This window comes from Betta splendens, chromosome 1 (assembly GCF_900634795.4).
Source record: "Betta splendens chromosome 1, fBetSpl5.4, whole genome shotgun sequence".
NCBI lineage: Eukaryota > Metazoa > Chordata > Actinopteri > Anabantiformes > Osphronemidae > Betta > Betta splendens.
This window is the reverse complement of record NC_040881.3, coordinates 7,448,299-7,474,650: the sequence shown is the minus strand read 5'-3', so window position 1 is coordinate 7,474,650 and position 26,352 is coordinate 7,448,299. Positions and strand designations below refer to the sequence as shown.

The 26,352-nt window shown below is 50.0% G+C and overlaps 1 protein-coding gene and 1 long non-coding RNA gene across 2 annotated transcripts; one reads left to right on the top strand and one right to left on the bottom strand.

Moving 5' to 3' along the window:
• Window positions 1-23,319, bottom strand: fbxo41 (F-box protein 41). Its single transcript, XM_029149033.3, has 14 exons — window positions 23,179-23,319; window positions 17,414-18,174; window positions 17,117-17,346; window positions 11,718-11,925; window positions 9,250-9,323; window positions 7,309-7,688; window positions 5,294-5,532; window positions 5,100-5,215; window positions 4,842-4,994; window positions 4,669-4,764; window positions 4,447-4,565; window positions 4,046-4,204; window positions 3,844-3,959; window positions 1-3,173 (listed from the first exon to the last, which is right to left on the bottom strand). Exons 2-14 carry the CDS (start codon window positions 17,960-17,962, stop codon window positions 3,111-3,113), a joined length of 2,502 nt encoding a protein of 833 aa, XP_029004866.1. The 5' UTR covers window positions 17,963-18,174; window positions 23,179-23,319; the 3' UTR covers window positions 1-3,110.
• LOC129604021 (uncharacterized) lies at window positions 22,350-25,555 on the top strand. Its single transcript, XR_008694546.1, has 2 exons — window positions 22,350-22,590; window positions 23,216-25,555. It is a non-coding gene; the product is annotated as an uncharacterized LOC129604021 (long non-coding RNA).
• The last annotated feature ends 797 nt before the right edge of the window (window positions 25,556-26,352 follow it).

Below are 26,352 nucleotides of genomic sequence, written 5' to 3'. Positions count from 1 at the left end.
TACAATTTAAAGCAAGTTTATTGACAACAACAAATGAGTGAAAATGAGTAGTAAAACATTTCCATCTATTGCAGTCGTCATAGAAGGCTGATCATGTTTTGGGCAGAGTTATTTTGAGCAATAAGAACCATCTTGTTATTGTAGCAACAAGAAGGGAGTTTCTGAACCAACGGGCGAAGCTGACGATGGCAGGAAAGAAAACACTACAAAGACAAACTGCACACTTAACTGCCCAGATAAGTGTTGAGGTAATGTGTAAATTACTATTCAGATGAGCGGGCAGAGTACAATCATCCAGACAGAAGTATGTACAAAGAGGTACATATACACACACGCACTTCAATTGCACAGTAGGGTAAAGAACGTATGCAGTTGAACTGTAAATGCAGAAGCAACTTCGCTAAAAGGTGACGCTCCAGATTTGAAGTCAGGGCGTCATGTGGAAAGGCAGGTTGAACACGTAGAACACATCTGTCTGGGGTCCAACCCTAACTCAGGCCTCTGCTGCTTCAGACGCATCTTCAGCAGGTCCGTTTTCACAGTAAAGCAAAGGTACCTGTGCTGTTGGTGTGAGCACAAAGCCTCGAGTGCGACGGACGGAAAACCTGAAAAAGCAAAGATGGTTGGAAGTACAGAGGAGCGCATAAGGTCATACCGGCAATCAACCTAAAAAAAGCACTTGAATGCAGTTGAATCAGGCTCCATGAAAAAAGGTGAGAGAGAAACGAGGCCAACGCTGCGTCCGTTCACTGTTCAACAGCTCGTCTCCACAACAGACGCCGGCGAGAAAAGTGTTCCAGAAAAAAAGTGCTTCATATTTTGTCAAATACTGAGAAATAGCTCAACATTAAAAACAACAACACTCTTATAATAAACATCTGAAATATCTTCTTTTTTTTCTCACTAGTGCAACAACAGACTGGATTAAATAAAGAGAAACGCTATTAACCTGCAGGCAATCGAAGCTCTTCAAACATCTAACACGTTTCTTGCCACAGTAGCAGAACAGTTAAGAAGGCAACTTAATGATCGATGCTTGAACACAAACATGCCAACATTATACACATCGCGCTTTATAGAAATAAATAGCTGAGTTATCTTCTTCTTAAATAATTTCCATCTCTATATGACTCTGATGCACATTTAATATAAAGTATCTAATACACAACTGCAATTTCAACACTACTGTTATACATAATATAATTCTCTATGTTTAGCTTTCATTCGGCTTTGGAGAGAAAAATGTTTACAGGCTGGAGACCTGTAAACGTCACCGTTTTCCACTCATAAGTATGACCTTAATATTATAGAACATCAAATGTTGGTCCTTTTTATCTTGTTGGGATGTTTTTGTTTTTTTATAAATATTATTTACAGATTAGCTGATAGCGAAGGCTGGATTGTCTAAAACTCAAAATCAACAAGTGCTTGTTTGTGTTTTTCTCTGTTCCGCGCCCACAAACCTGTTCGGACAATAAGTAGCAGAGTAGGAGAGTACTAATATCAATAATAAAGCAGTACTGGAAGAACATGAAGTAATGAACATCCACAGCTGTTCTCAAATAGTGACCTGGAACGTCGATACTACAATATGCGGCTATGCGAGTCCTCGCTAAACATCACTGACTATGAAGCACGGAGCAAAATCAGCAGCCGACAGCCTCATGGGAGGCGTCGTGATCGATCCAAGGTGGAACCTTCACCTTCACCTTCACCTCAGCCCCACATACGGCCAAAACAAACCTGGAGTAATGCGTCGCTATTCCTGCTCCGGCCTTTTAAGAATACTTAATTAAGCTGGGGATTTGGAAAGATTCATTTAATTTAAATGTTAATACAGCAGCAGAAGATTAATTCTTTTGGTCCATACTTTGGGTCAGGCTCTGAAAACCCTTCGTGCTTCTTGAACACCCACATCTTTCAAACATTCCACTCATTGGTCGACTTGTCAAACTCACAGACGTTTTCTGATTAGTAAAGGTTTCTGTTGTGCAAAACGCTCGGCGCTCCTTTATAAATAAGTGTAAACCGTAAGTGCTGCTGCTCATATTTGCACATTTCCCCTTCAAGACCAGGAACAGCTGATGCTTGTTCGGTGCCGCAGAGTCACCGGCTGTGAAGAAAACGCTCGAAAGCACCAGCAGAGGGAGACACAGGATGTCAGCTGATGTGTTTAACTACGGGCTCAGTGGCTTAAGCTGCTTACGCTCAAATCAAACTTATGCTGCTCTCGACTTGAACAGATTAAACATCTGCCTCACGTGACCTCTTCCCTCGTTAATGGCACGTAGGAGAACTGTTCGCTGGAATGGAGACAGACGTGGGGATGGCACCGGTTTGTCCAGGAAATGCATCGTGGGTCGTCTTCGATTAGATTCTACGACTGTCGTCACGCACAACGGGTGCAAAGATGCGGCGATCGTCCGTTGAGAGCGCTGATTCTAGACGTGTCCCAGGAGCCTGTTGACGCGAGGAAGCGGAGGAGGCGGAAACGCAGCGGTGCCTGCAGTCCCCGTCCCGCCGTCCTTCACCCAGAGCCGCAGCAGCGCAGGCTCGGACGTGGAGGACCTGTGGAAACGCTGAACCGGCCACCGTTTAATGGAGGCTGTGAGATGTGCTCCTGCTCGGGAGCGTCGGGCGCTGGAGGCGACCCCCGGTTCAGCAGCTGCACTCAGTCAAGAACAGCAATGCAGCCCGGCTCCAGGTGCTTCAGCTCAAGGCTCCGGCTCTGTGCGACCGCACGGGCTATTTTTATAATGAAAGCAAACTTAGAAAGATGGTCGGTGTTGTAAGGATAGCTGAGTCGGGTGTTTGTTTCATGAATAGCGCCACAGTAAATCCAAATAAGCCTCCTGACCAGCTCTCTGTCATAACCAACACTAAGAGACACAGACCTCCACCACTGGAACAGCAAATGAGTTCTTCCCGTTTCACGTTTGCACATGTGGGTTCTGCACTTTGAGCCTTTGGCCCTAGTTCATCAGGACAGTCTTCTGTTGGTGCTGTTGCTGCTGCAGATGCAATCCACCCCCGTGGAGCTGGCTCGAAAACAGCTGGCGTGTGTGATTGACAGGAGCCCAGGCGGCAGCGCTGGAAGGAGGAGCAGGATGTTAGCAGAGACTGTCTGCTTTCACATGGAGGATCTTGGAGAAGCCAGGTCTCTTCTTGAGAGCCTGAAAACGGAGGGACAAGAATGTGATTTACATCTCCTCACATCACATCGGTGGTGGTACAGTATGACGCCCTCACGATCTTCACCTTTACAGAAGCTCCGCCAAATATGAAAAGATGATCAAACATGAAAGCACAGCGCAGGCTTGTGTGGAAGTGGGAAGGACAAAAATAAACTATAGATGTTTGCAGCGTTAGAGAGGTTACCTAACTTGATCCAAGAAGGACACGTTGTAGAGTGACTCACAAAAACAAAAGATGAATAAAACGGTGATTTCACAAGCTTCTTTTAAAATCCCTGTTTGCACACATGACCTGAGTGGCTCAGTGCGAAGCTGCGCTTAGTGAGTTAGCAAAGCCTCATCCACCACAGCCATCACTGGGATTTTAAGAACTGACTCATGGGTTAAATCGTGTGTAGTTGCAATAAAAATAGATGCATCTCATCAGTTAGTCATGCTGTACATACTGCACAGTGATGCAGAAGGATCAAGGACATGTTGGCTGAAAAAAAAAGGAATATGCTCAACAGAGCAGAGTTGAGAGCGACGACATCACATTAAAGCGGTCAGTGCTGCAAGATGAAGAATGACCCACACAGACACAGTGGCCACACACCCAAGGGCTCATCTCACATGTTAACATGTTCTAGTCAGGATCTGAGGCCGGTACCTGCAGCTTATTAACCATCTCATCAAACAGCTTTCTTGCTTCAGGACTGTTCGGGTCCTCGAAGTAGTCTTCAATGCCAATCTGGACCACGATGGACTTCAGGTTGCGGCAAACACCTGCACAAGCACAGGAGCAACAGGAGGACTTGGGTCAGGGAGGCGTTCGTGGTTCTCAGAGGATGAACCGCCCACATCCGACTTACTGTTGAAGTGGAGCAGGGCTTTTGGGGTGACGGGCGTGGAGGTGAGCACCAGCATCTCCAAGCCTTTCAGGCCTTCTCTGCAAACCTCTGCTGCCACCTCCTGGTTGATTTCACTCACGTGGTCCAACTCCAACACTTGCAGCCGCATGCAGTTCCTCGCTGGCGGCGGGTTGAAAGACAAAGATTGAGGAGGACAAAGGAAAGTGTGGACGCTGCCTCTCAAATGTTACAGCACATACAAATAAAAAGTATTTGTACCAAACAGAAATAAACAATGTCTTCACGATGTCAAATGTCATGTCAATGTCAAAGGTCATGGCTCAATTATCTCTTACTGTACAGTAATGTTGCTATTCTGTATTCATAAGTCCATTTAAATTATTGTGTGAAGCACCGTCTACCTAGTGAGGCCAGTCCCTGAATGCCACATCCAGCCCCTCCCACGCCCAGAGCGCGGAGGTGCGGCCAGCAGCGCCCGATCGTCTGCAGACAGCGGTTACTGAAGCGAGCAGGTTGCTGGCTGAAAGACAGAACGCTTGATTTGTCAAGACTGTGTCTCACTTACGACATCACACAGCGTTTAATGAGGACGGAAGCCAATCAGGACAATATTTGGACATTACCACGGGTGTAGCGGCGCCACCTGCAGGGAGATGATGTCTCTACAACCTGCCCCGAGGGCCCAGATCACCTCCTGGCCGACGGGATCCGTGGCGCTCCTGCAACACAACAGATACGACAACGTGAGAGGGACGCGTCGCTCCCCGGCTGCGATGAGCCCCTGGCGCCGTCCCACCTGTAGGTCACGGCCTGCAGAGCGCGGCAGTAGCAGCTGGCGAGCCAGAGGGAGCGGTCAGTCAGCAGATTGGGGCAGTGCGAGATCTTCAGGATCAGCAGGTTGCTGCCGGTGGCCTTCAGCAGCGCCTCCAGACCCTCCTCCAGGCAGCCGCTGGGTGGAGACGCGGGGAGAAGGTCAACTTGAGCTGTGTGTGTGTGTGTGTGTGTGTGTGTGTGTGTGTGTGTGTGTGCGCGCGCGTGTGTGTGTCTGTCTCACCGTGTGCTTTTCAGATAATCATCCTTGGTTTCCTTCTTGCCCCGCTGTCGTGGTTTGAGGTTCTGCAGGATGAGGGAGTGCGTCTGGGTGCACCACTGGGACAGAGTGCAGAGGAGCTGGGGGCGAAGCAGAGGAGACGCGGCTACTGCTGCCGTCCGTGCTGCACAAACGCCCCCTCGGACCCCGGGACTCACCTTGGAGGAAACGCGGGCGTTCTCCAGCAGGACCCGGGTCCAAACGGCCGGGTGACGGGCCACAAACCGCCAGTCGCGGCACACCTCCGCAGCTCTCAGCAGGGTTTTAGTGTCCAAGTAGGTGAAGATGCAGAAGAGAGCTGCTCGCATCTTCAGGATCTCGGGACTGATCACCTCGCTGGACTTGGACGGGCTCTTTTCATGGCGACACGGTTTGCTGTAGATCACCTCCGACCGACCTGTGGAAACAAAAAGCCCGTCTGAAAATTACACAGAGCAGCGACTTACACTAATGGGGTGAATCTAGAATTCATGGTTGATTAAGCAACGTTATGGATTTTGGTTTATACTTGAAGATACCAAGATAAGATAATGCAGATAAGATAAAAATCGAATAAAACACATTTATATTCAGAACATTTCTCCACTAGCAGTCCTTCAAAGTCCTAAATACAGAACTGTGGGCGGCAAAAAGTTTACGTGATTCAAGAGTGAAGACTGGGCATGTGAACATTATATAAAGTAGTTGCCTATTTTTAGCCTAGACATTCGACACCCACAAACCCAAACCTGTGTCATCTTACATTTTACAAACGGCAGATTGTGAAGCATGAAGCAAACACCTTCCTCTCAGACGCTCCACAAAATAATGCTTTTTTAAATTCAGACGAATACTGATTTAACTCCAGTTATTGCTCATAAACTGTATGATCGTATCGGACGAGAAAGTTTGTGAACATGTCAAACAGTATTTTATATCATGCGCTCACACAAAGGTATAAAACTTCCACCAATATAGTGGCTTTGAAAAAAATCTAATCATAATCACAATAATAATAATGTTCAATCCAAGATGAGTTAAGGACGTGCTTTAAAGTGAAAAGTTGCTCCAGATCTAATCGACTGCTGTGAAACCGCCCTCTTTCTAAACGCTGCTGTCGGTTCTGTCACACGGTGGCGCCAACATTCAGCGAGACGCCGCATGAGGTTGCATAATATTCTCCTCTTCTTTTCATCCCTTCCTTCTCTATTTTGCTATTTATTGGCCGCCACCGTGTGTCCAATCCAAGCCGGGCTTGTTCCTCCAATCTGCGGCGAGATTGCTCCTCCGTGACTCATTTCATCTTTGGCCTTGGAAGGCGTCTGCTCGAAACCACCAGGGTTATGAACCATTGCTTACACTCGCGCTCGCTTCCTTTTTCTCCCTCGTCTCCCTTTCTATCGCACACGCACACGCACACGCGCACACACGCACACACACACACACACACACACACACACACACACACACACACACACACACACACACACACACACACACACACACACACACCGCCTACGCTCAAGACTGTCAAATGAACTAAAAAAGCCAAGCTGTGTGTTACATGCTGAGAAAAAAAAAAAAAAAACTCTGTGTGCTTGTGGACACATACCATCTGATAAAAGCTGGCACAGACTCTCCCAATAAGGAGAACTACGTCAGAGCAGAGGAATGCCAGTGACATGGGAGTTACGTGAGAGAACCTCGGAGCTAATGGGGCATTCAGAGCGGTTCATGCGAATGTCGCAGAGCTCTCGCGGCGTTTTGCTCCGTTCTGTTCTCTCCGCTCCACGCGGCGCCGAGCACAAACTCGACAGCAGGTGGAGAGAAACGGAGGGCGGCAGCAGCGCATTCAAGGATCTTGGCACCGCAGGGCCGCGCAATCTGTGGCGCATCTGAAGGAATGTGCAGACGTGACTGACTCGTCTCTTTGCAAATCCCACATGTGCGTGTCACACGTCGTAGGTAAAGATTTCAGCTGAGAATGAAACATTTGTTTACTACAGGTCCTGTTTACACATCTGTGCTGTAGACTCCTACCTCCACGTTAATTATAGACGCGGATGGCTGAGCTACACCTTGTAGAAGCAGGTTCAGTGACACAGCAGCCTGGACCCCAGGTCATGAGGAGGACCCTGCTCCGACTGGAGAGGCTGGATGAGTGTGAGGCTCATAGGAACCACAGAGCCCATACCTGTGTTCGGGTGGTATCCTGCCCTGCCGTGGTGGAGATAGGGCGCAGCAGACTGCTGGACCTCAGCCACCACTCTCCTCTCCTGTTCCCACATCTCCACCTCGGACTCGGTGGTCCGGGAGCCCACGTCGGACACGTCCCCTTCGTCGCCCTCGGTGCTGTTCCTGTAAGGGCGCCGCTGCCAGTTCTGGATGGCTTGTTTGCGGAGGCCCCAGTTCCTGGAGCCGCAGGAGGGCGAGCCGCCGTAGCCCGCCTCGCCCAGGCGGCACTGCATGTGGTAGTACTGAGCCTCGGGGCAGTCCTCCATGGGGTGCATCTCCACGCTGTCGCTGTCGTAGCCTCCAGAGCCCTGCGACACGGACTTGATCCGGCCCGAGGCTCTGCAGAGAAACACACGCAGGAGTCAGATTGTACATGAGCAAAAATGAGACGCAAAAAACGTCTTTTGTTGAGTTTTCATCTAAACACTAATTATAAAAAGCATGTGCAGAAGTGTTTCCACACTCACATATATCAAGCTTACAAAACACAAAGCACCTTATCTTCCTTTGTGACTTGATTCATTTCTTTGAAGATTCCTTACACAGTGTAACACCTCTTTTTCTGACCGTCTAGGGATTTCATTTGAAACAAGTGGAGGCCAGGAAATAAATCTACTGTTAGAGCGAAGGAAGCTCACACAGGGCCCAGCAGAGTCTGACTGACAAGGAGCAGCTGCATCAGAGCAGTAAAAGGCGAACGAGGGCAGCGTTTGTACATACGAGCAGCTACAGAACCAAAAATAACCTCAGCAAACACAAGTAATGAGCAGTTACAGATATCAGGCTCCTCAGAAGTAGGACATTTTCATTTCGTTTCTTCCCTCGTTGCACTTCATCGTCGTAGCAACATAAGCAGAGCCAAAGCATGAGCCGCTTCAGGTTTTTGGTTCCCGAAAGGGCTGTTGAGATGTGAAAGGCACGTATCTGGGCTGAGTCCAACACAACGTAGCGCTGTTCATGACTTTAACGACTTCATCAAAGACACAACTTGCAAATGACATTTTGTCGCAAACACATGCAAAAATGTCCGGTGACATCAGAGCTGTGTCTTTTTGCGTGTAACTATAGGATCCTGATATTAATAACCCGGGACAGAAGGCTTGGACGCTGGTCGATGGGCCTGTGTGTGTGTCAGCGGCTGAATGGGGAAGGCCTGACGGGCTCTGTGACGCCATGTTAGGAGACACATTCACTCACCAACTGGGGATGACAGTTGTGTTAGTCAGAGTATTATGGCATGGCCATGTGTTAGAAAGCTCCAGCAGGGGCCCAGAAATACTTCTGTCGCACCTCATGGCGACAGACGTCCAACCTGCACCTCACGGGTGCAGCTCAATGAATCCCAGACTAAAAATGGGACTTATTCCATCACAATGTATGAATATGAATATCTGTGCGGAAAATATGTGAGAACCGCTTCCAAAAACAGCAAATCTGTCCTATTGACACAACTTATTTTTAATACAGTAGCACTTATCACAAAAGATGGTTGGTGACTTGAGACAGGCTTGTGTACAGTAAAGTGTAGAGGCCGGAGAGCAGCTTCCACCGTGGGTTCAGACACAGACAGCCGCGCTCTGTGGGCCAGAGGCCGCACCGTGATGGACGCCCGATAAAAGGGCCGTCCAGGGGTCGAGGGAGAGCGCTGCACAGGCAACACGCTGTGTTTCACTGCAGCCGCTCTCACTATAGGAGCGATGCGCGCCAGCAAATTCAAGCCAGGAGCCACAAAATCTCCAGCTGGAGCAGAAACACAGTTGTCATTGCATAATCACTGACGGGGCAACTGACAGCCACATCTCACAGCTCTGTAAAGAGCTGGACACCAAGCAAAGAAGCAGTAGTATTAATCCTATGCTAACAATCAGGCGCCTGTGTGGGTGAGGACACATTGACTTACCCTGTGCTGGGGGAGGAACGGCGCTCCGACACTTGGTACATTCCCCTGGTGCTTCCAGAGAGGCTGGAGTTCCTCTGGTCAGAGACGCGCACGGATGGAGGGGAAGCAAAGGAGGTGTTAGAATGCAGATGATAGATTTTATTTACTTAAAGACATTCACACGTGATAGTGGAGATGTTAAATCTTCCAGATCACAGTGCGTCCGAGGCACATGAGTGACCGTGTGTCACGTCACCGTCAGGTCAGTGGAGGCCTGTTATTGCACAGCTTGGCCTGTAGGGGGCGGAAGAGGAATCTGATGAAATGTCCACAACAGGAAGGATCATCTTCGACGCAGCGCCGATGAAAAGCCAGCGACTGTTTTGTAGCCACTCGTGGTGTGATAGCGACGCTTCGAGCTGCTGGACTGACATGACTGGGTGTTAGAATTCAAACAGAGGTGCCATCGAACCCTGAGAGTGATTTTGGTAGAGGGTGTGCAGCCTGACTCTCACTCTGCTTGCTTGAGAGCAAAATGTTCAAACACACACACACACACACACACACACACACACACACACACACACACACACACACACACACACACACACACACACACACACACACACACACACCACTCAAGGCTGATATGCATAGACAAACGCCAGAGCGTGTGTGTGTGTGTGTGTGTGTGTGTGTGTGTGTGTGTGTTTGTGTGTCAGTGCCAGGTGGGACTGTGTGTACCAGACCGTCAACACGCCGCAGAGGGAAGCTGTGCACAAACACAGTTACTCTCTCCATCTCTCTCTTCTTTGCTTTGCTCAAACAGCTTTGTTTCTGGCTTAGTCCCACTGAAAACGGACCACGGAGGCGAACACGCCGTTCATGGCTTCTTTTATTCGGTCTCCAACACTGAGCCGAATGCTCAGTGTTTCAGCGTTAGCTACCGCAGGGTTAAACTAGGAGGCAGGAAGAACAGGAAGTGAGTCCTCTCCTCCTTGACAGGCCTAAAATGTCTCCCGTCTCCCGGGAGATAAGGATGACCCTGCTGATGCCTTGACAAGAAGATGAAGAGGCAGGAAGTGGAGGTGCGCTTAGCTGGGCGACATCTCAGCGCGTCCTCTGTCAAAGGTGCCAACCGAGATCCACACTTGAACCTGTCATGTTGATTATGCACAGACTTCAAACCGTCCACAAGCTCAGAGACAAGAAGCTGAGGGACGTTCAAATCCAGAGAGAAAATGCCTGAAGTTAAAGACTACAAATTGATGTGTAGCATAGCTTAAGGAGGAGGGAAACTATTTATTCTTTATTATTATTTCTAAATAGTATTATTTAATTCATTTATCCTTAAAATCTACACAAGGCAGGAAACAAGGTTACTTCATTCATTCTACGTTATTTACTGACAGTAGGACAATGACACTGAACAATGTTTGCACCTCGTGACAGTGATCTGACGGGAAGTTTCTTCTTCCCGTCAGATCACCACTGAACGGCACATTTCTCTCAGATCTCCACCGCGTCTCATCTGAATCAGAAATCATGCTGGAACCTTGAGCGAGAGCAGGAAGTGGTTTCCATGGCAGCACATGCATTTTATGCAACGCGAAACAGGTCGCCCCTTTTTCCAAGAGGTGTCTGTTTATCATTTGAATAAGTGACATTGTTAAGCAGAAAACGTCGGCATTACATTTTTTTTTATGTTGGGAAATTAGGGAAAAGGGAGGAGGAGGGTCAGAGTGAGTGACAGTGAACATCTCCTATTTCACCTTCCAGACATAAGCTCTCCCTAATCTTTCAATCCTATGTGTACAGTATGTGAGAAACCTTTATATTACCCCTACGTCCAAATCCTAATAGATACAGTATACTGTAAATGATTCAAAAGTCTAACACAACCACATCCAGTAGCTGCTGTTCTGAGGAAGCAAAATGTTAAACTGGGTAGAACTCAGTAAGTGCTGAGACGTTTGACCACCTCCACCCCATTCATCGTGTTTAGGATAAAGTAGATCCCCAGATGTGAGTCGGGGCCTTAAACCAGGGGGAGAACTACCGGATGCTTCTGCGGTCGGATGGGACCAAATCGCCTTAGAGAGGTTTGACGCGCCTCGAGCGCACGACGTTCACCCGTACACGCCCCGATGCGGCTGAGATGGAGGCTGAACCGCCGCCGAGTGACGGCGTCTGCTCTCAGACGGAAAAGCTCGTCTCATTCGGACGTTATTGCAGTTTTTTCCGCCCGCAGATGAAAATATAGTGCTTGTTAAAAGGGCCGCTGCCCTTTGCATCAACAGACTTGTTGTCTCAAGCATCTTAAAGTCTATTAAGGGTTCGACCTGTGGTGCATTACGGGGACATCACTCAATAAAATCAATGCTTATGCACCATTTAAAAGGAAATCGCCGCTTCGTCAAGGACCGTCGGGAACTAGAAGCAGCGCGCGAGTCTGAAAGCGCCACATACTGAATGCTCCGCCTCCTCACCTGGCGCCCGTTCCCCTTGGAGGCCTGCAGGCTGCAGCGGCCCAGGCTGCCGTTGGGCGTGGTGCCGCAGCTGCTGATGATCTGCAGCTGCTTTTCGGCGCGGTCGGCGCGGTCCAGAAGCTCCTCGATGAACTGCTGCAGGCGCACCTTGGCGTTGGCCTCCCGCGCCGCCGTCTCCTGCAGGAACTGGTCTATCTGGGCGACCTCCCTGCGGGGGGGACAATGGTTTTTAAGGCAAAAGTAGACTCTGATCCAACCTGAGGAAAATAATGTAGGACTACATGAGCAGAACAGCCTAAATGTCAGATCGAATTATTCAGATCATACTAAGTGAAACAGTTTAAGCTTGGATTATGAATTATATAAGAACTCCCCGATGTCCAGTACCAATTACTGCAGCAGCTTCTGCAGTGATGGGAAATGTCTGTGTGTCACAATGGAAAGGAACTAGTTTAAGCCATTGTGCCCTTAGTGGCTGGTGCCGCGATGCAAAGCGCACAAACAGCAAGCAGACGACTGATGCGTGTTCAGCCAAGGTCACATCTGCCTCGTTAGCTGCTCAAAACGGTTCTGCAGCAAGTCGCACAACAGACACAACAGTCAGCGCTTTCACATCTGAATCTCTCCCTTTTCTTTTGACGTGCTTTGTCCCGTCGAACGCCCGCAACGTGAGAATCTATGACCGGGGGACGCAACTACTGTCAAACAATTACAGCTGAAACACTCGAGCAACACTCACCGTGACTCTTACAGTAATTGGGACATGCTGGGATTAAAATAGCATGGCATCTGGCATAGTTTTAGCTTTTCTTATCTTTAGACATCACAAAAATACAAGTCCAAAGTTAGTCAAGGGGGTCGACAGCGGAGTAGAATTAGAAACAGACTGAGGCAGTGAGAGATTGTGTTAACGCTTAAAGGAAGTGGTAATAATGCATCTTGTTCTCCTCTGTTAAGTCTCTCTCTGCTAATGCTCTTTAAGATGTGATGTGATATGATTTTTATCCACACTGGACGCTCAGGTCAGCTGCCGTCGCGTGGCTTAGTCACAAAACCATTATCAGATCCAGTCCAGAGACGGCGCCTGGAGCCAAACGGCCCGATCGCCTCACACAGACAACACAATGTTAACTAAACAATAATAAGTCCTAATGACATGAATTAGCACTGACTCATTCTACTGTTCACAATGCATCTCAATAGTCAGTTCAATTAATGACTTCACGTAGCATTTATTTTGATTTGGACTTAATAATTTGAGGCGTCCCTAATGTGACGTATGATTAAGCAGCCTGGAGCCAGTGTTTGTCTCATTATTTACCCTGATGAACAGAGAATGTGACTGAACAGTGTTTTAGTTCAGTTGATTAACAGTTTCCTCAGGACAGTAATAGCTGTGGTGCTACTGTACGCTTGAAACTACCCTAAATTACAGCATCTGTGCTTCGCCATTCAAAATATAATGCAGCTGCAATTTGTCTTCATTAATTATTCATCTGCATCAGATTGCAGTTAGCGGAGGCAGATGCTGGACACCGTGAGGACGGATCTACAGTGTCAGATGCTACGCACGCTTAACTAAAGGACCCTCGCAAAGGAAGAAGAGGAGGAAGGAAGGAGGAGGAAGAGCAGACATGGACTGAGGTTTAAAAAAGCCAGAAGAAGAAGATGAGGGGGAAAAAATGCAGCAGAAATCTACAGCGTGGAAGCAGAAAGCACAGGATGTTTGACGGGGAAGAGGGGAGAAACGGAACGTGGCCGCTTCCTGTTGTCATTCCCAATTTCAACACACACTCACACACCTCGCTCTTGCGTCAAGGCTCACTTTAACACCTCCAAAATAAAGCCTCAAGGTGACAAACATGCCAGCGTGTTCACCAGGACCCCGGGGAGCTGGAGAAGCACCATCTTTTCTGGGCGGGGCCGGATTTGGAGCTCCAGCTCGCTACATATGCAAACAAATAATATTCATGCCTCAAACAGAATTTAAATAAAGCTTTGGATAAATGTCAATAACGAAGATATGTAATAAGTGTTGCCTTTATTTTACCCTGGGCCAATTTATATTGTCCAGTATCCTAATATCTGCACTATGAGGAAACGCAGCCTGAGTCTGGACCCGCCCCCTTTTTGTCCATTCAACCAACCTGGCTTGAGTTGAACAGAAATGGAACCTGAACAAACGTCTCGTGCGGCTGCTGCACCACAAACAGGAGTAATGAATAGCTGAGCAGGGTTTCATGTGCAGCCATAACTAATAGTCCAGCATTAGAATGACGTCCAGCTTTAAAAGGCGTGATTAATAAGTGTGAAGGATTCTGTTAATTGCCAAGACGGGTAAACGGCCTTTCTTAGTTGTCACCGTCTCTGGCCACAATATTCAAATTGTGCCTCATTAATATTTAAGAGGACAGAGGAATGTGTGAGTCCTGCATCAGGAAGACGAGGACGGCGTACGAATGCGCGCTTCCTCCAGTTCAACAAACGACGGCTGCTCGCGCGCCGTTCCGTCGACACCTGGATCCAGTTGTGCGGTTGTGACACAGCTTCAGCACACGACACACAAACCCATTAACAACAACAACAACTCATGGGCACCTGCCTCACCCGGTCAGGATGAAGGGAAGGAACCCAGAAACAAACCTACCAACAGAATCAGTCCCTCTGATCCACAGTGAGCGCTCCAAGCTCTGAGTCAAAGCGTCTTTGCAGCATCCGCCTCAAGGACGCACGCGTCCGCCACCGTCGGACACCGTGAATCCGCTCTGACGGCTCACGTGCTCTCCATCCTCCGTGCATCAGTGTTTGGTTCATGTGATAGAATGCAGAACGCTCCGCTTTGAGCCGCTCCGTGCCGTGAATCTAGATGCACGCTGGCGTCTGCCTCCTTCGTAGCTTCCCCTCTAACAGTATGTGACGGCTGATCATAATGCACAAAGTGTGCATGTTGACTTCTGTGCAGCTATTTCTACCACAGGTTTTCACAATTATGGCAAACAACCTACAGACGAGCGTGACATCAGTTCCTCCAGAGTTTGAATTGACTTAATCCTCCTGTTTTTGATTTATTGCCCATTTTAAGCACTGATTGAGCTTCTTGTTATGTCCAGTTGTCAGACTCACTTCCAGCCTGTCATGATGACCACTGGATGTCAGCTCACGCTCTCTCAGTCTCTGGCCCTAATGAGGCGCGTTTGTTGTCGGCCCTGACAGCTTCGCTTTACATCCCAGATTGCCGCTCGGTGAAAAGCCGTCTTTTGGGCCACGGCGGTGGCGGATGGCACGTCTGTATGCTCCGCAGCGTGTTTGGGTCCTCCAGCGTCCCTCTCGCTTTCATATCGGGTTTTTGGAATAAATTAAGCCTCGGGGCTTAGACGCAGCGCATCGAGTGCGTGTGTGCTGCTGAATATGATATGACACGGGGGTCGTGGCGATGCCGCGGCCCTCGCTCTACGCAGAGAGTGCACACGACCAGGAACTGAGGACCCAGTGTGTGTCTGTGTCAGTCTATGTGCTGAAAATGATACAGATCTTATAAAACTGTTTTAGTGGTCACGATAATCAATACAAAGAATTTACATTATGTTTACATAATTTGGTGCCAGGACTGGCCTACATGATGATGATGATGATGCTCCAACAAGATAACATCCATGGAAATGCCTAGAAAACACGTTTTGCAATGGCACAAAATGAGCAACAATCAGCGGTTTGACCTTCAAAAAGTCTGAGACAATAACGGCGCCTTGGACGTCTACACACAGAGAGGAGATGAATAGTCATGAAGAGCGCTGCAGCCGACAGCATCGTGTCCTCCTGCAGGATGGACTGAAATGGATCCCGGACTGAACAGCAACGTTAAATACTACAGACACAAACACGTTTCTATGACAAGCAGGTGCTTTGAATCAATCTGTACCAGTGAAGTGATGGAGACAATCAGCCCATTATTTTCCACGTCTCCTCAGGCTCCAGTTTCTGCTGACTACAGCTGCTCTTGTTTATTCCAGCTGCTATTAAACCACTTAACAGACATGCTCCAGAGACTCTGTTATTTATTCAGTGGCGAGTGTTGAAGAAAATGTTTGAAGAAAATTAAAACTTGCGCTTTATGTAATCTTTTTACAGGCTTTCTGGCTCCAGACTAAATTATCAGGTGGGTGTCATGTTTCTATGACAACAGCAAAGCAAGCGTTGCACCGGCTGCAGGGATGCCTTAAAATGGATTCGCGAAGCCCCTGAAGCCACCGGGGGAAATCAGCTGATTGTCAGGTGGCCGCGTTTGAGCCAGTAAGCTGCTCGGCGTCTGTTCGCTGCCGCCGACTCATCAACCCTGCTGAACATTCAGCGCCCGTGATGCTCTTTTTCCACCTCGGACCGAGCGGGTATTAGGGCTGAATGAGCTCACTGTTCGACTGCCAGCTTCTCCGCAGGCAGGAGCCAGTCACACAGCTCTCGCAGGGACTCCATGAGGCCGGACCCGGTCCGACGCTGCCAGGAATCAGATGACCGCAGCTGGAGCAGCCTCCGAAACAGAAGAAGGGGCCGAGCACGAGCCCACGAGCCCACGAGCGTCGACAGGTGGAGAGTTTAGCACTCTCTCATGCGACCGTGGAAGGGAAGCGAAACAGTGGAGTGGATCAAGAAGGCAAGTCGTGGCAGTAAATGCACCGTAAGCGTTAAACGGTTGAGTGGAAACGGGTGAACGGAGCACACACACACATCAGGGACAAGCTGAGTGTGTCTGGGATGAGATTAGAGCTCCTTCTTAGAGTGTGTCTCTGACCTACTGCTGACATTCAGGCCTGATAAGCAGAGAAGAAGTGATAAACAGCCAGACGAGTCGGGTCGTCGAGCAGATAAAGCCCTGAACGTTAACAGTATGATGAACCCATCAGAAAATCAGCTAAATCTGCTCTTAGCTCACATAATATATCAAACCTGTTACTTCTGTGCCTAATTATTCCCACTGGTAATGATTAAGAACCAGTTTGACCCACGTCAGAGTTGCACAGAATGCGTAATGCTGCAATTAGCAAAACAGCAAGTGGGAGGAATATTTAGCCAAATATTATAATGGAAAACGACTTCTATTAGAAACGAGGTCCTTTTAAAGCACAGACTCATCTTCAAACATTGTAGCGTATTTAATGCAGTGCTTCGAGCCTGTCAAAACAGAAATAGCATCCTAGTTTGGAACAAAATGGGAACAAATCATCCTGGGACTCATTTCAGTAAAAGCTCTGACAAAGACGCAGCCTGGTCTCACTCGCGTTCTGCCGCGCTGTGGCCGAGCTCCAGGCGGCGCGCGGCGCATCGGGAGCCAGCTGCCGCTCGATCGAGGACCGGGCGCGACAGACGCGGACCACATCTGGTGCCCGCGTCGCGAGCGCACTTACTGCTGCTTGCGGTTGAGCTCCGCCTCCTTGTTCACCAGGTCCTGCTTCAGGTTGGCGAGCATCTCCACGGAGACGTCCACCTGCCGCGACAGCTCTGAGGCCTTGTCCTCCAGGTCCTGCTTCTCCTGGCTCAGCCGCTCGCTGTCCTGCTTGGCCCGCTCCAGCTCGGAGCTCTTCCGCTCCAGCTCCGCCTGCAGGCGGCCGACTCTGGCTGCGATCTTCTGTTCCACCTACGGGACAAGGATGCGTGAGGATGCGCACCCGGTAACATACAGAACCGAACGAGGCGACCATTACCTCTTCTGAGAGCTTCTCCAGCCTCTCATCCAGCTCCAGCCGCTCAAAGGCCCGAGCCTTCAGTCTGGCCAGGCCCTCCTCGTAGGCGGCCTCCACTGCACTGGCTGCGACGTTAGCAGCCACTGCCACCGCGGTGCTAGGGTTACCATGGGGGCCCGGGTCCGTGGATGCCATGGCTTTCTTCATGAAAATCTCCCCCAGTGGAAACTCCACATTGGGAATGTACCGGGCGGCGGCGTTGGAATTGGCCGGGGTCAAACTCAGATCGTCCGCACAGGGCAGCTCCCGACAGGGGAACCTGCGCTCCTTCAGCGCCGAGGGCCGCAGGGGCTCGAAGGGGTCGTTGTTGTTGGCGGGCGAGAGGAGCGCGCCCTCGGCCACCAGGGGCAGCAGCGCGGCGGCGTCGCACACGCTGTTGGACTTGGAGAGGACGTAGAGGGTCTCGTACGTGTGGTTGTACTCCAGGTGGGCGCGCAGGGACGACAGGCTTCGGAAGCGCTTGTGCTCCCCGCAGCGAGGACAGCGGTAAGGCAGGTCCAGAGAGGCCATTCCGTGCAACAACCGCTGGAGGGGCGGGCGCTCAGGCAGCACGACGGCAGCGCCGGCACCAGGGCACCGAGGCCACGCACCTGGCAGAAGCCCTCATGGTGGAAACGGGACGGTCGTGGAAGGTCAGCAGGAGCCCGTCTCAGTCACATGACCACAGGCAGCGGCGACAACGAAGCGGTGGCGGCGCTTCATTCTTCACCCCGCGTGACGCCCTACAACCAAGTGGAGAAGACACAATTAAAACATGGTCACCGCTCCCATTAGATCGGCAGCAGCCCCCAGAGTCTCCAGCTCAGCTTATTTGCTCATCTGCTACCAGGATGCTCAGCACTGCGCACGGGCGTTAGCAGGGAAGTCACAAATCACAGCTGCAGGCCATTCCTTTTTAATTATCAGTGAACTGCAGAGAGGAAGATAAATAAAGGAAGTTCAGGCTCCGAATGGAGGGGACTCTTGGGTTACGTGGCATGTGCTCCTAGCGCTGGGCCACCGGAGCCTCCAAACCGGCACGGGAAATCCCCAGGAGCCCCGCAGACTGTTATTAGAAGTCTGGTGAGGCCGGATCGGGGCGTGTCCTGGCAAGACATGCCCACTTATTAGAAAAGGAGGATCTCATCACAGATGCAGTCAGCAGACGCTCCCATCTGCTTGACATTACTACAGTAAGTGAGCTATTCAGCCATGCTGCAAAATGGGAGGAGGCGAGGCCGCCGGCGAGCCACCTGCCCGTGGAGACGCTGCAGATGTGGACTAGCGAGCAGCCGGCACACGTGTGATCTGCGCAGCAACGCGCGCGCACGGCTCACGTGTTGGACTTGTCCCTGCCGGCTTCCTGGAGGTCCAAGGAGGCGCTGGGTTCCGTCCATTCGCAGCAGACCTGCGTGAAGCAGGGCACCGGCTGCAGCAAGGTCACGAGCGAGTCGGGCAGCAGGAACTCTTTAACTATTAATGCATGAGGGCAGCAACCTGAGGGCGAGGGGGCGTTTAAAAATAGAGGCGGGTCTGCAGAGATTGACAGATTCTATCACTTCTATCAAAAGGAAAAGGATGCAGAGTCTAGGGTTGATGCTCCCAACAGACAAGCAGGACAAGCGTGAGCATGAAGCCTGGACTGATAAACAAACTGTTTACAGGGATGGGGAGGATGATATGGATATAGACTGACTGACTCAATGAACCTCCTGCTGTATTACAATAGTATCAAAATGGAGTCTGAACACTTCATACACAAACATTTCATATTAGGGTTAATCAAAGAATGACATGATTTGTAAATACAAGTAAAAAAAGCATCAAACATGTCGCCTCACTTCCTTCTTGTCTCTTTTCAGAGCTTCTCAAAAAAAGATATTTGTCGTTTGAACAATAAGAGGTCTCTCTCTGTTACAAACTGGACTGCACTATCCCTTCCAACTAGGCATCGGCCACTTCAGGAGCCTGTGCTATGTTAGTAAACGGCCACAGTGTCCGGCATTATTACGCACAGTCAGCGCTTCTGTCCAGCACGGTTCCTAGAGGGAAGCGGAGTGATGACATGTCATGTACCGGCCGTCTCCATGGGGACGAGCAAGTGTCTCCAACAGCTGCATTTCCAGACAGTACTGGAAGAATCAAGTAAACATTAACCCTCGGAACTGAGCCGGGGCCCAGAGAGGTGAACGCGTGGGCTACGTGCTGGGTTTTAAGTGGGTAAAGTTGGCCCCTCCCTCCCGTGGCCGCTACTGGAAGCTGGTTCCTCCTCATCCTCACTAGAGACTCAGCAACCAAAAAGTCCAATGGACAGAGGGATGTGACGGAGCGCAAAAAAACCCACTCCCTCTGCGCTGAGTCAGCGCCGCAGAGCCCCGATTTTCTGAAACCTTCTGTTTTGCGAACAGATGCATTTGCGATGGTTGCAGGAGATGCTGGAAAGGAAAAGCTGTAAGATGGGATTCGAACTCTAGATTTTGCAGATACATGCCACTCTATACACACTGCATAAATATTTTATGGCCGCGCTCGCTGCACGCCCGAACGTCGCTGGGCTTGAAATCTGGTTTGATCGCAGGCTTCAGTCCACACACAGCTACTGTGGGCTGTAGGTGAAACGTTTGGATGAGTCAACACAAGTAGGAGCGCAAACAGCCCATCAGGAAAATGATCAAACTGCAGAGGGGACGGCGTTGGAGGCAAATTACACACAGGAGCCTGTGGCTAAAGGGCTTCATCTTAGAGTTAATTGATATATTCATGTATTAGTGTCCGACACTAACCTCCCACTACCTTAATACTGATGTACTAATCTGAACTGTTTAAGGTATAAAGTCACAGAACTGCATTTAATGTAACAAATGCTGTTATATTTGTGCAGATATTGTGGTTTGAGCCTTTAAATACCACTCACTGCCACGGTTTCACTTCACCTGATGGTGAGATTCACCCCAGGACGCTCTCTGATGCAGATTTGTTTTGCTTGGAGCGTCACAGTCCTCAGCGAGGCTCCACCGGGCCGAGAGCGGTGCATAACGCTGTATGTGCCAGGACTGCATGAGCGGTGTGACACGAGCTCGTCCCACACCACAACAGGCCCGGCAGCTCCGTGGGAAAAACGTGCCCCTCCCACCCCCACGCTGTGATTTCATTTACCGTCAATCCCAGAATCAACCTCCACATCCAAGTAAATAGGAATATGATCATGATGATGTTACCCTGGACTCTAACATGAGGAGGTCAAAGTGCGTTAGCCGTGAGAAAGGCACAGAACTCCCACGACACCGTGATCTCTCAGCCCGAGGCTCCTCACCCGACCGCAAAGGGCAGAACCAACAACCTGCGGCTGCAAGGACTCAGCAAGCTGAAGAAGAACGGACCAAAACGTTTCCAGGTGACAGTATTTGGCTGTAGCTGCTCGCCAAAATAAGACAATTCTCCCCTTTATTGATCAATATGTGGTCATTTTGAGCAGACGTATGACTTTGAGGCTGCTGCTTTATAGTTTGTGCGACTAAAGCTGAGTGAATTTAATGTGTAAATGTGACAAACTCTTTACTGTAACGTAACGTCCCTTAATGAATCTTTCAGAATTTCCGATCAAATAAACAAATCATTCATTCAAACGAAGCAGGACTAAATCAAAACACAGCCGCTGCCCCTAAATCCTGGACGGGCCTTTATCAGGCAGCCGCTTATTGTTATGTCCAGTTTGTTCTCTTCCACATTCCAGGAAGGAACAGTTCCATGTTTTTAAGAAAATAAAGATATCTATTGACCTCGACATTTCTACAACAAACGCATTAATTTGTTAAGTTCTGCCCTGTAAAAATCACCACCAAGCTAAATTCTGTATAAACCAGCCGGAGGACCAAGCTTACATTAAGAACATTCATAGAAAATAATGCAATAATGCATAACGCCGGCTCTTCGTTGATCCTAGGCCGTTATGGCGACATGACGTGTGAGTTGCTGTTATTGGAGCCGGGAACGAGAGGAGGTTTCCACAGAGCTGACATGTGGGACTCAGCGAGGACTGAAGCAGTTAATGCCATTTGACTGGTTGTCAATCACGAGGCGGAGGCGATAATCTGGCCTGGGTGACCCTAAAACAGTAGACATGAATTAGTAAATACTGCACGGGGGCAATTCACACGTTGGTGTCCGTGCGCTCCCGCTACGGTCTCTGGCAGAAACAAGCTGTCAGAGAAGTTTGAGGTCCCCGCGATCAGAAGCTGGGTCACAGTCCTGAACCGAGCGGCGGTTGGACGGACGCGGTTTTAGAGGCAGGAGACGTCTGAGCCAACAACAGAAGTAAATAATGAGAGCGAGCTTCGATTTAATGATTAGTCAAAGGGGAAACCAGTCGAATCACGAGAGACCGCACACTTCCAGCGTGAAGCTGCATGAAGACGGAATAACAAGTCTCCCCAGTAAACAAACCAGTGTTCCCAGTATAAATTATCATGACAGGTCCTACCTGATCAGTGAAAGCCACTAGGGATCAATCGCTCCCAGCTGATCAGAACACGGCTCTGATACAAACTGTAAACACTCACGATGCGTCTTCTGACAGCAGGACTCCTCTCTCCTGTGGGATTGTGGGTAATAAATATGGATTCACTATGGCGTCTCCAAGGCGCTCACGCTCAGGTTCAACGCGAGCAGTGAAACTGTGCAGACTGGTGTCCCTGTAAGTGTCCCTGCACCACACACACACACACACACACACACACACACACACACACACACACACACACACACACACACACACACACACACACGCACACACACACACACCTTCCACAGCTACCATCACTCAGCCCAGTTGTGACAGCTCTCGCCCTGTGTTTATTTCCTCCTCCCCCCAACTTTGGTTCCAGCTGATCTTTCAAACACTGAATCCAAGTCACATCCGTCGTGCAGCGCGGTCACGTGACAGTTCCCCCGAACAGGAGCAGCTCTGGCTGCCCGTCACTTCAGCAGCTGCCACAGGAGCTGAGGCACAGTTTGAAGAATCCCCGAGCAACGTTATCATCATGAGCCTGAATTTGACACTGTGGTGATTTGCTCGGACACTGAACGTGAATCATGGTTGCTCGCATTAACAACGAGGACCACGCTGCACGAAGACACTGGGCTCGGAACTTCACGGGAAGGTGACGCATCCGCGGGCTTTGTGACACAATGTGAACCAAAATCTGGGTTTACGCAGCGACACGGCGACGCTGGCCGCTGTGCGTGCGCCACATTAGCGCACATGCAACTTCTCATAGGCTGCAGCGCATTTCAGTGCTCGTGAACGCAGCGTTAGCAGGTAGCCCGCAGACCTCGGGCCACACCGGCGTGGATTATAACCTGCAGAAAAAAAACCCCGAATGATGCTCGGTTCTGCACCGCACATGGATCAATCGCGAGGTGCAGATCATGTGGGTGTGGACGAGCGGCAGCGGCGGCGAAGCGACTTAAAGGCGCAGATCCGAGGCCTGGGGTCCGGGGCAAAGCCGCACCGACGCCGACGGCCGCAAACGCGCGCCGTCGGAGGAGACGGTGCCAGGAACCGGACGTGCGCCCGCAACGCTCCCGCTCGCGCGGCAGCGCTGGCTCTTCGCTGGACCCGCACTCCCGCTGCGCACAATCGGCGCACGCGAGCGGCGGCGTCCACGGAGCGACCGTTCAACGCGTCCACGGCGCGCGCGGCGACACGAACGTTAGCGCAACAACAACGAAATGCGTGGGTCACTCACCTCGCAGTCGTCTCCCCATTTTTTTTTTCCGCTCCAGCCCAGGAACCGCTCCAGCCTCCACTGACGTCACGAAGCCCCTTCTCTGCAGCAGAGAGCGGCAGGCCTGCAGAGGACGACCGGGGAGGGAGGAGGAGAGAGGCGTGGAGGAGAGAGAGAGAGAGAGAGAGACGGCGTTCAAACGGAGCCGATGGTGCACATTCCAAAAAATGCATCCTGGTTGAAGAGGGAGGATGGTACCTGCTGCCTCTGAGGCTGTGGGTGTGTAAAGATGACAGCTCAGCGCCCACAGGATGGACGGACGGGCTGACAGACAGACAGGCAGGCAGGCAGACAGGCAGACAGATAGACAGGCAGGCAGACAGATAGACAGGCAGACAGATAGACAGGCAGGCAGACAGATAGATAGACAGACAGGCAGGCAGGCAGGCAGGCAGGCAGATAGACAGGCAGGCAGGCAGACAAACAGACAGACTGACTGACTGACTGACAGGCAGGCAGGCAGGCAGGCAGGCAGGCAGATAGACAGACTGACTGACTGACTGACTGACTGACAGGCAGGCAGGCAGGCAGACAGACAGACTGACTGACTGACTGACAGATAGACAGGCAGACAGACAGGCAGATAGACAGACAGATAGACAGGCAGGCAGGCAGACAAACAGACTGACTTACTGACTGACTGACAGACAGGCAGGCAGATAGACAGACAGACTGACTGACTGACAGACAGGCAGGCAGGCAGATAGACAGACAGACTGACTGACTGACTGACTGACTGACAGGCAGGCAGACAGACAGACAGACAGACAGACTGACTGACTGACAGATAGACAGGCAGACAGATAGACAGACAGGCAGGCAGGCAGATAAACAGGCAGGCAGACAAACAGACCAACAGGCAGACAGACAGCGTGTCCTATTCCAAGCTGGTTAAACAAATTGGCCCTACTGGCTGCAGCTGTGCAAATCTGAATCTTTTAGTCAAAGGGAGAAACGTTGTGTATTGTTTACATGTCTGCACCGTCCCACTGGTGTGTTCCATACAATGAATAGCCCTAAGAACCACATTCTCCATTTGTTTTTGGTGATGGGAGGTGGGAAAGTTGCTGTAGCAGCACAGATGAGCTCCTCTGCATGTGTTTCGGTTTGACCTTAACGTCACTCCTTAGGTTACACCTCATACAGTGCATGTTAACACAATGTGTGTGTTGGCCCCTAGAATCTACTGATGGAGATGTTACCGATGCACTAAACTAAACTCCCAACATTGTTATCCTGACGTGTAAATGTCGTCTTCTGAGGATTTTTCCTATACGACCAATTGTTTCAGCTCATCCACATTGTAATTAATGGCACTGAGCTCCATCGTAGACTCCCATTAGACCACACCAGCACCTGCTGATCCTGGACTCCCTGCGTTCTCTGGTCAAACCCTCAGTCGACCCCCTCCGGTTTGCATATTAACCCCATCTAGGAGTGGAGGACGCCATCATACATCTGCTCCATCACAGCTACAACCACCTGGACACGCCTGGCGCCTCAGTGAGGATCATGTTTGAGCTCTCCAGTGCATTTAACACCATCCAGCCTGAGCTGCTGGGGGAGAAACTGAAGGACATGCAGGTGGAGCCCCGCCGATCTCATGGATCATGGACTACTTCACCAACCGCCCCAGTATGTCCGCCTGCAGAACTGTGTCTGACACCGTGCTCTGCAGCACAGGGTCTCCACAGGGGACAGTCCCCCCCACACAGTGTGTGGCTGGACAGAGGAGCACCTTCAGCCAGAGGCTGATCAGTATTAGGTTCTCCATAGAACGCCACCAGAGTTCCTTCCCACCGGTGCCATCAGTCTGTACAACTCCTCCTCTGTCTGTAAGAGTTGGTCTTCATCCATGCAATAACATGTATAATAAAATGTTATAGTAATTAGATGTAATTAGACAACAGTAATTAGACTGGATGTGAGTGTGTAGATGTGTTCGCATTCTATTTTTAATCTCCCGTCCTCCTTGTGTGGACCTCCATCTGTGACAGCGATCAACGTGTGCAAAATAATTTCCCTCTGAGATTAATAAAGTTTTTTGAATCTGAATCTTGCTTTGGACTGGAAGCAGAGCAGCAGCATCTTTGTTCATGGTCTCAGGCACCCGTAGGTTGCCTGGGCCTGAGGCAGCCCACAGCATTACGCTGCCGCCGCCACCACGAGAACCGTGGAACAAAACAGGAATCGCATGGAGCCCAGTAATTCTGTGGCGTTATCGCCGTCTGTCAGATCCCTGCATCAGTGACATGTCTTTTTGTATTTTTGATTTTGTGAAAAATATCAAAATCTATGGTAATTTTTGTGGCTGAATAAATTATGAAGGTGGCCAATAGGTTTGTGTTCCACTGTATGATTAGTTGAGCAGTGGCCAGTGTGTTGTGTGAGTCTGGTCCGACCAAAGCAGCAAAACACTAAATAGAGAAAGTGCGTTTTATTTCTTAGTTCTTACGTATGTTGGTTTGAGGTCCTTGACTTCAGTGAGTGTGAGGACACTCGCAGCGACTTTGTGCGACAGTGGAGGCCACAACGCTCTCACTGCTAATGAAACATCACGCTGCTCTGCGGCGCAAATAGAACCAAGTCTCCACAGCTAGAGATCAGCTGGCAGCTTCGTTTGACGTTGTGATGCGTCCTGATTCTGTGACTAACATCGATTCAGTCCTTCGCCTTAACTGCTTTAAATACATAAAACCCCGATTGAGTTGGACCTGCGAGTGTTACTCAAATGATGCTGTGGTCAAAGCCAACCAGCCGAGGGTGCGTTTGTAGAGTGAATTATAATAATGTTTAATCAAAGAGCGTCATCAAAGCTCGGCTGCTGAAAAAAGGAACATGACAGGAAGCCCAGAGGCCCCTTTTAGGAGCATAAGCACCACTTACTGGTGAGAGACGGGCAGTGCACCATGTTCAGCCTCCACAGGAAAATCCTCACAAGCCACAGAAATCTTATATATTAGTCCATTAGTCCACAACGAGCGTTTACCACAGACAAACTGTAACAGCGTGATGTTGAGTACGTCCTCGCGCTGAGTAACACCGTGTTAAGTAAGTGCTGCCTTTTAGAGACCTCGTTTACGAATAATTAATCGTCGAGTTAAGTTTGAACCCGCTGCAATTTATCTGCGGGAG

What these genes read in the sequence shown, in the direction of transcription:
- fbxo41 (XM_029149033.3), bottom strand. Translation starts at nt 17,962, where the DNA reads ATGGCCTCTCTGGACCTGCCTTACCGCTGTCCTCGCTGCGGGGAGCAC. An exon ending in TGGAGAAGCTCTCAGAAGAG is followed by an intron (nt 17,347 to 17,413) that starts GTAATGGTCGCC and finishes CTTGTCCCGTAG; the next exon opens with GTGGAACAGAAGATCGCAGC. An exon ending in AGATGGTTAATAAGCTGCAG is followed by an intron (nt 3,174 to 3,843) that starts GTACCGGCCTCA and finishes CTCCGTTTTCAG; the next exon opens with GCTCTCAAGAAGAGACCTGG.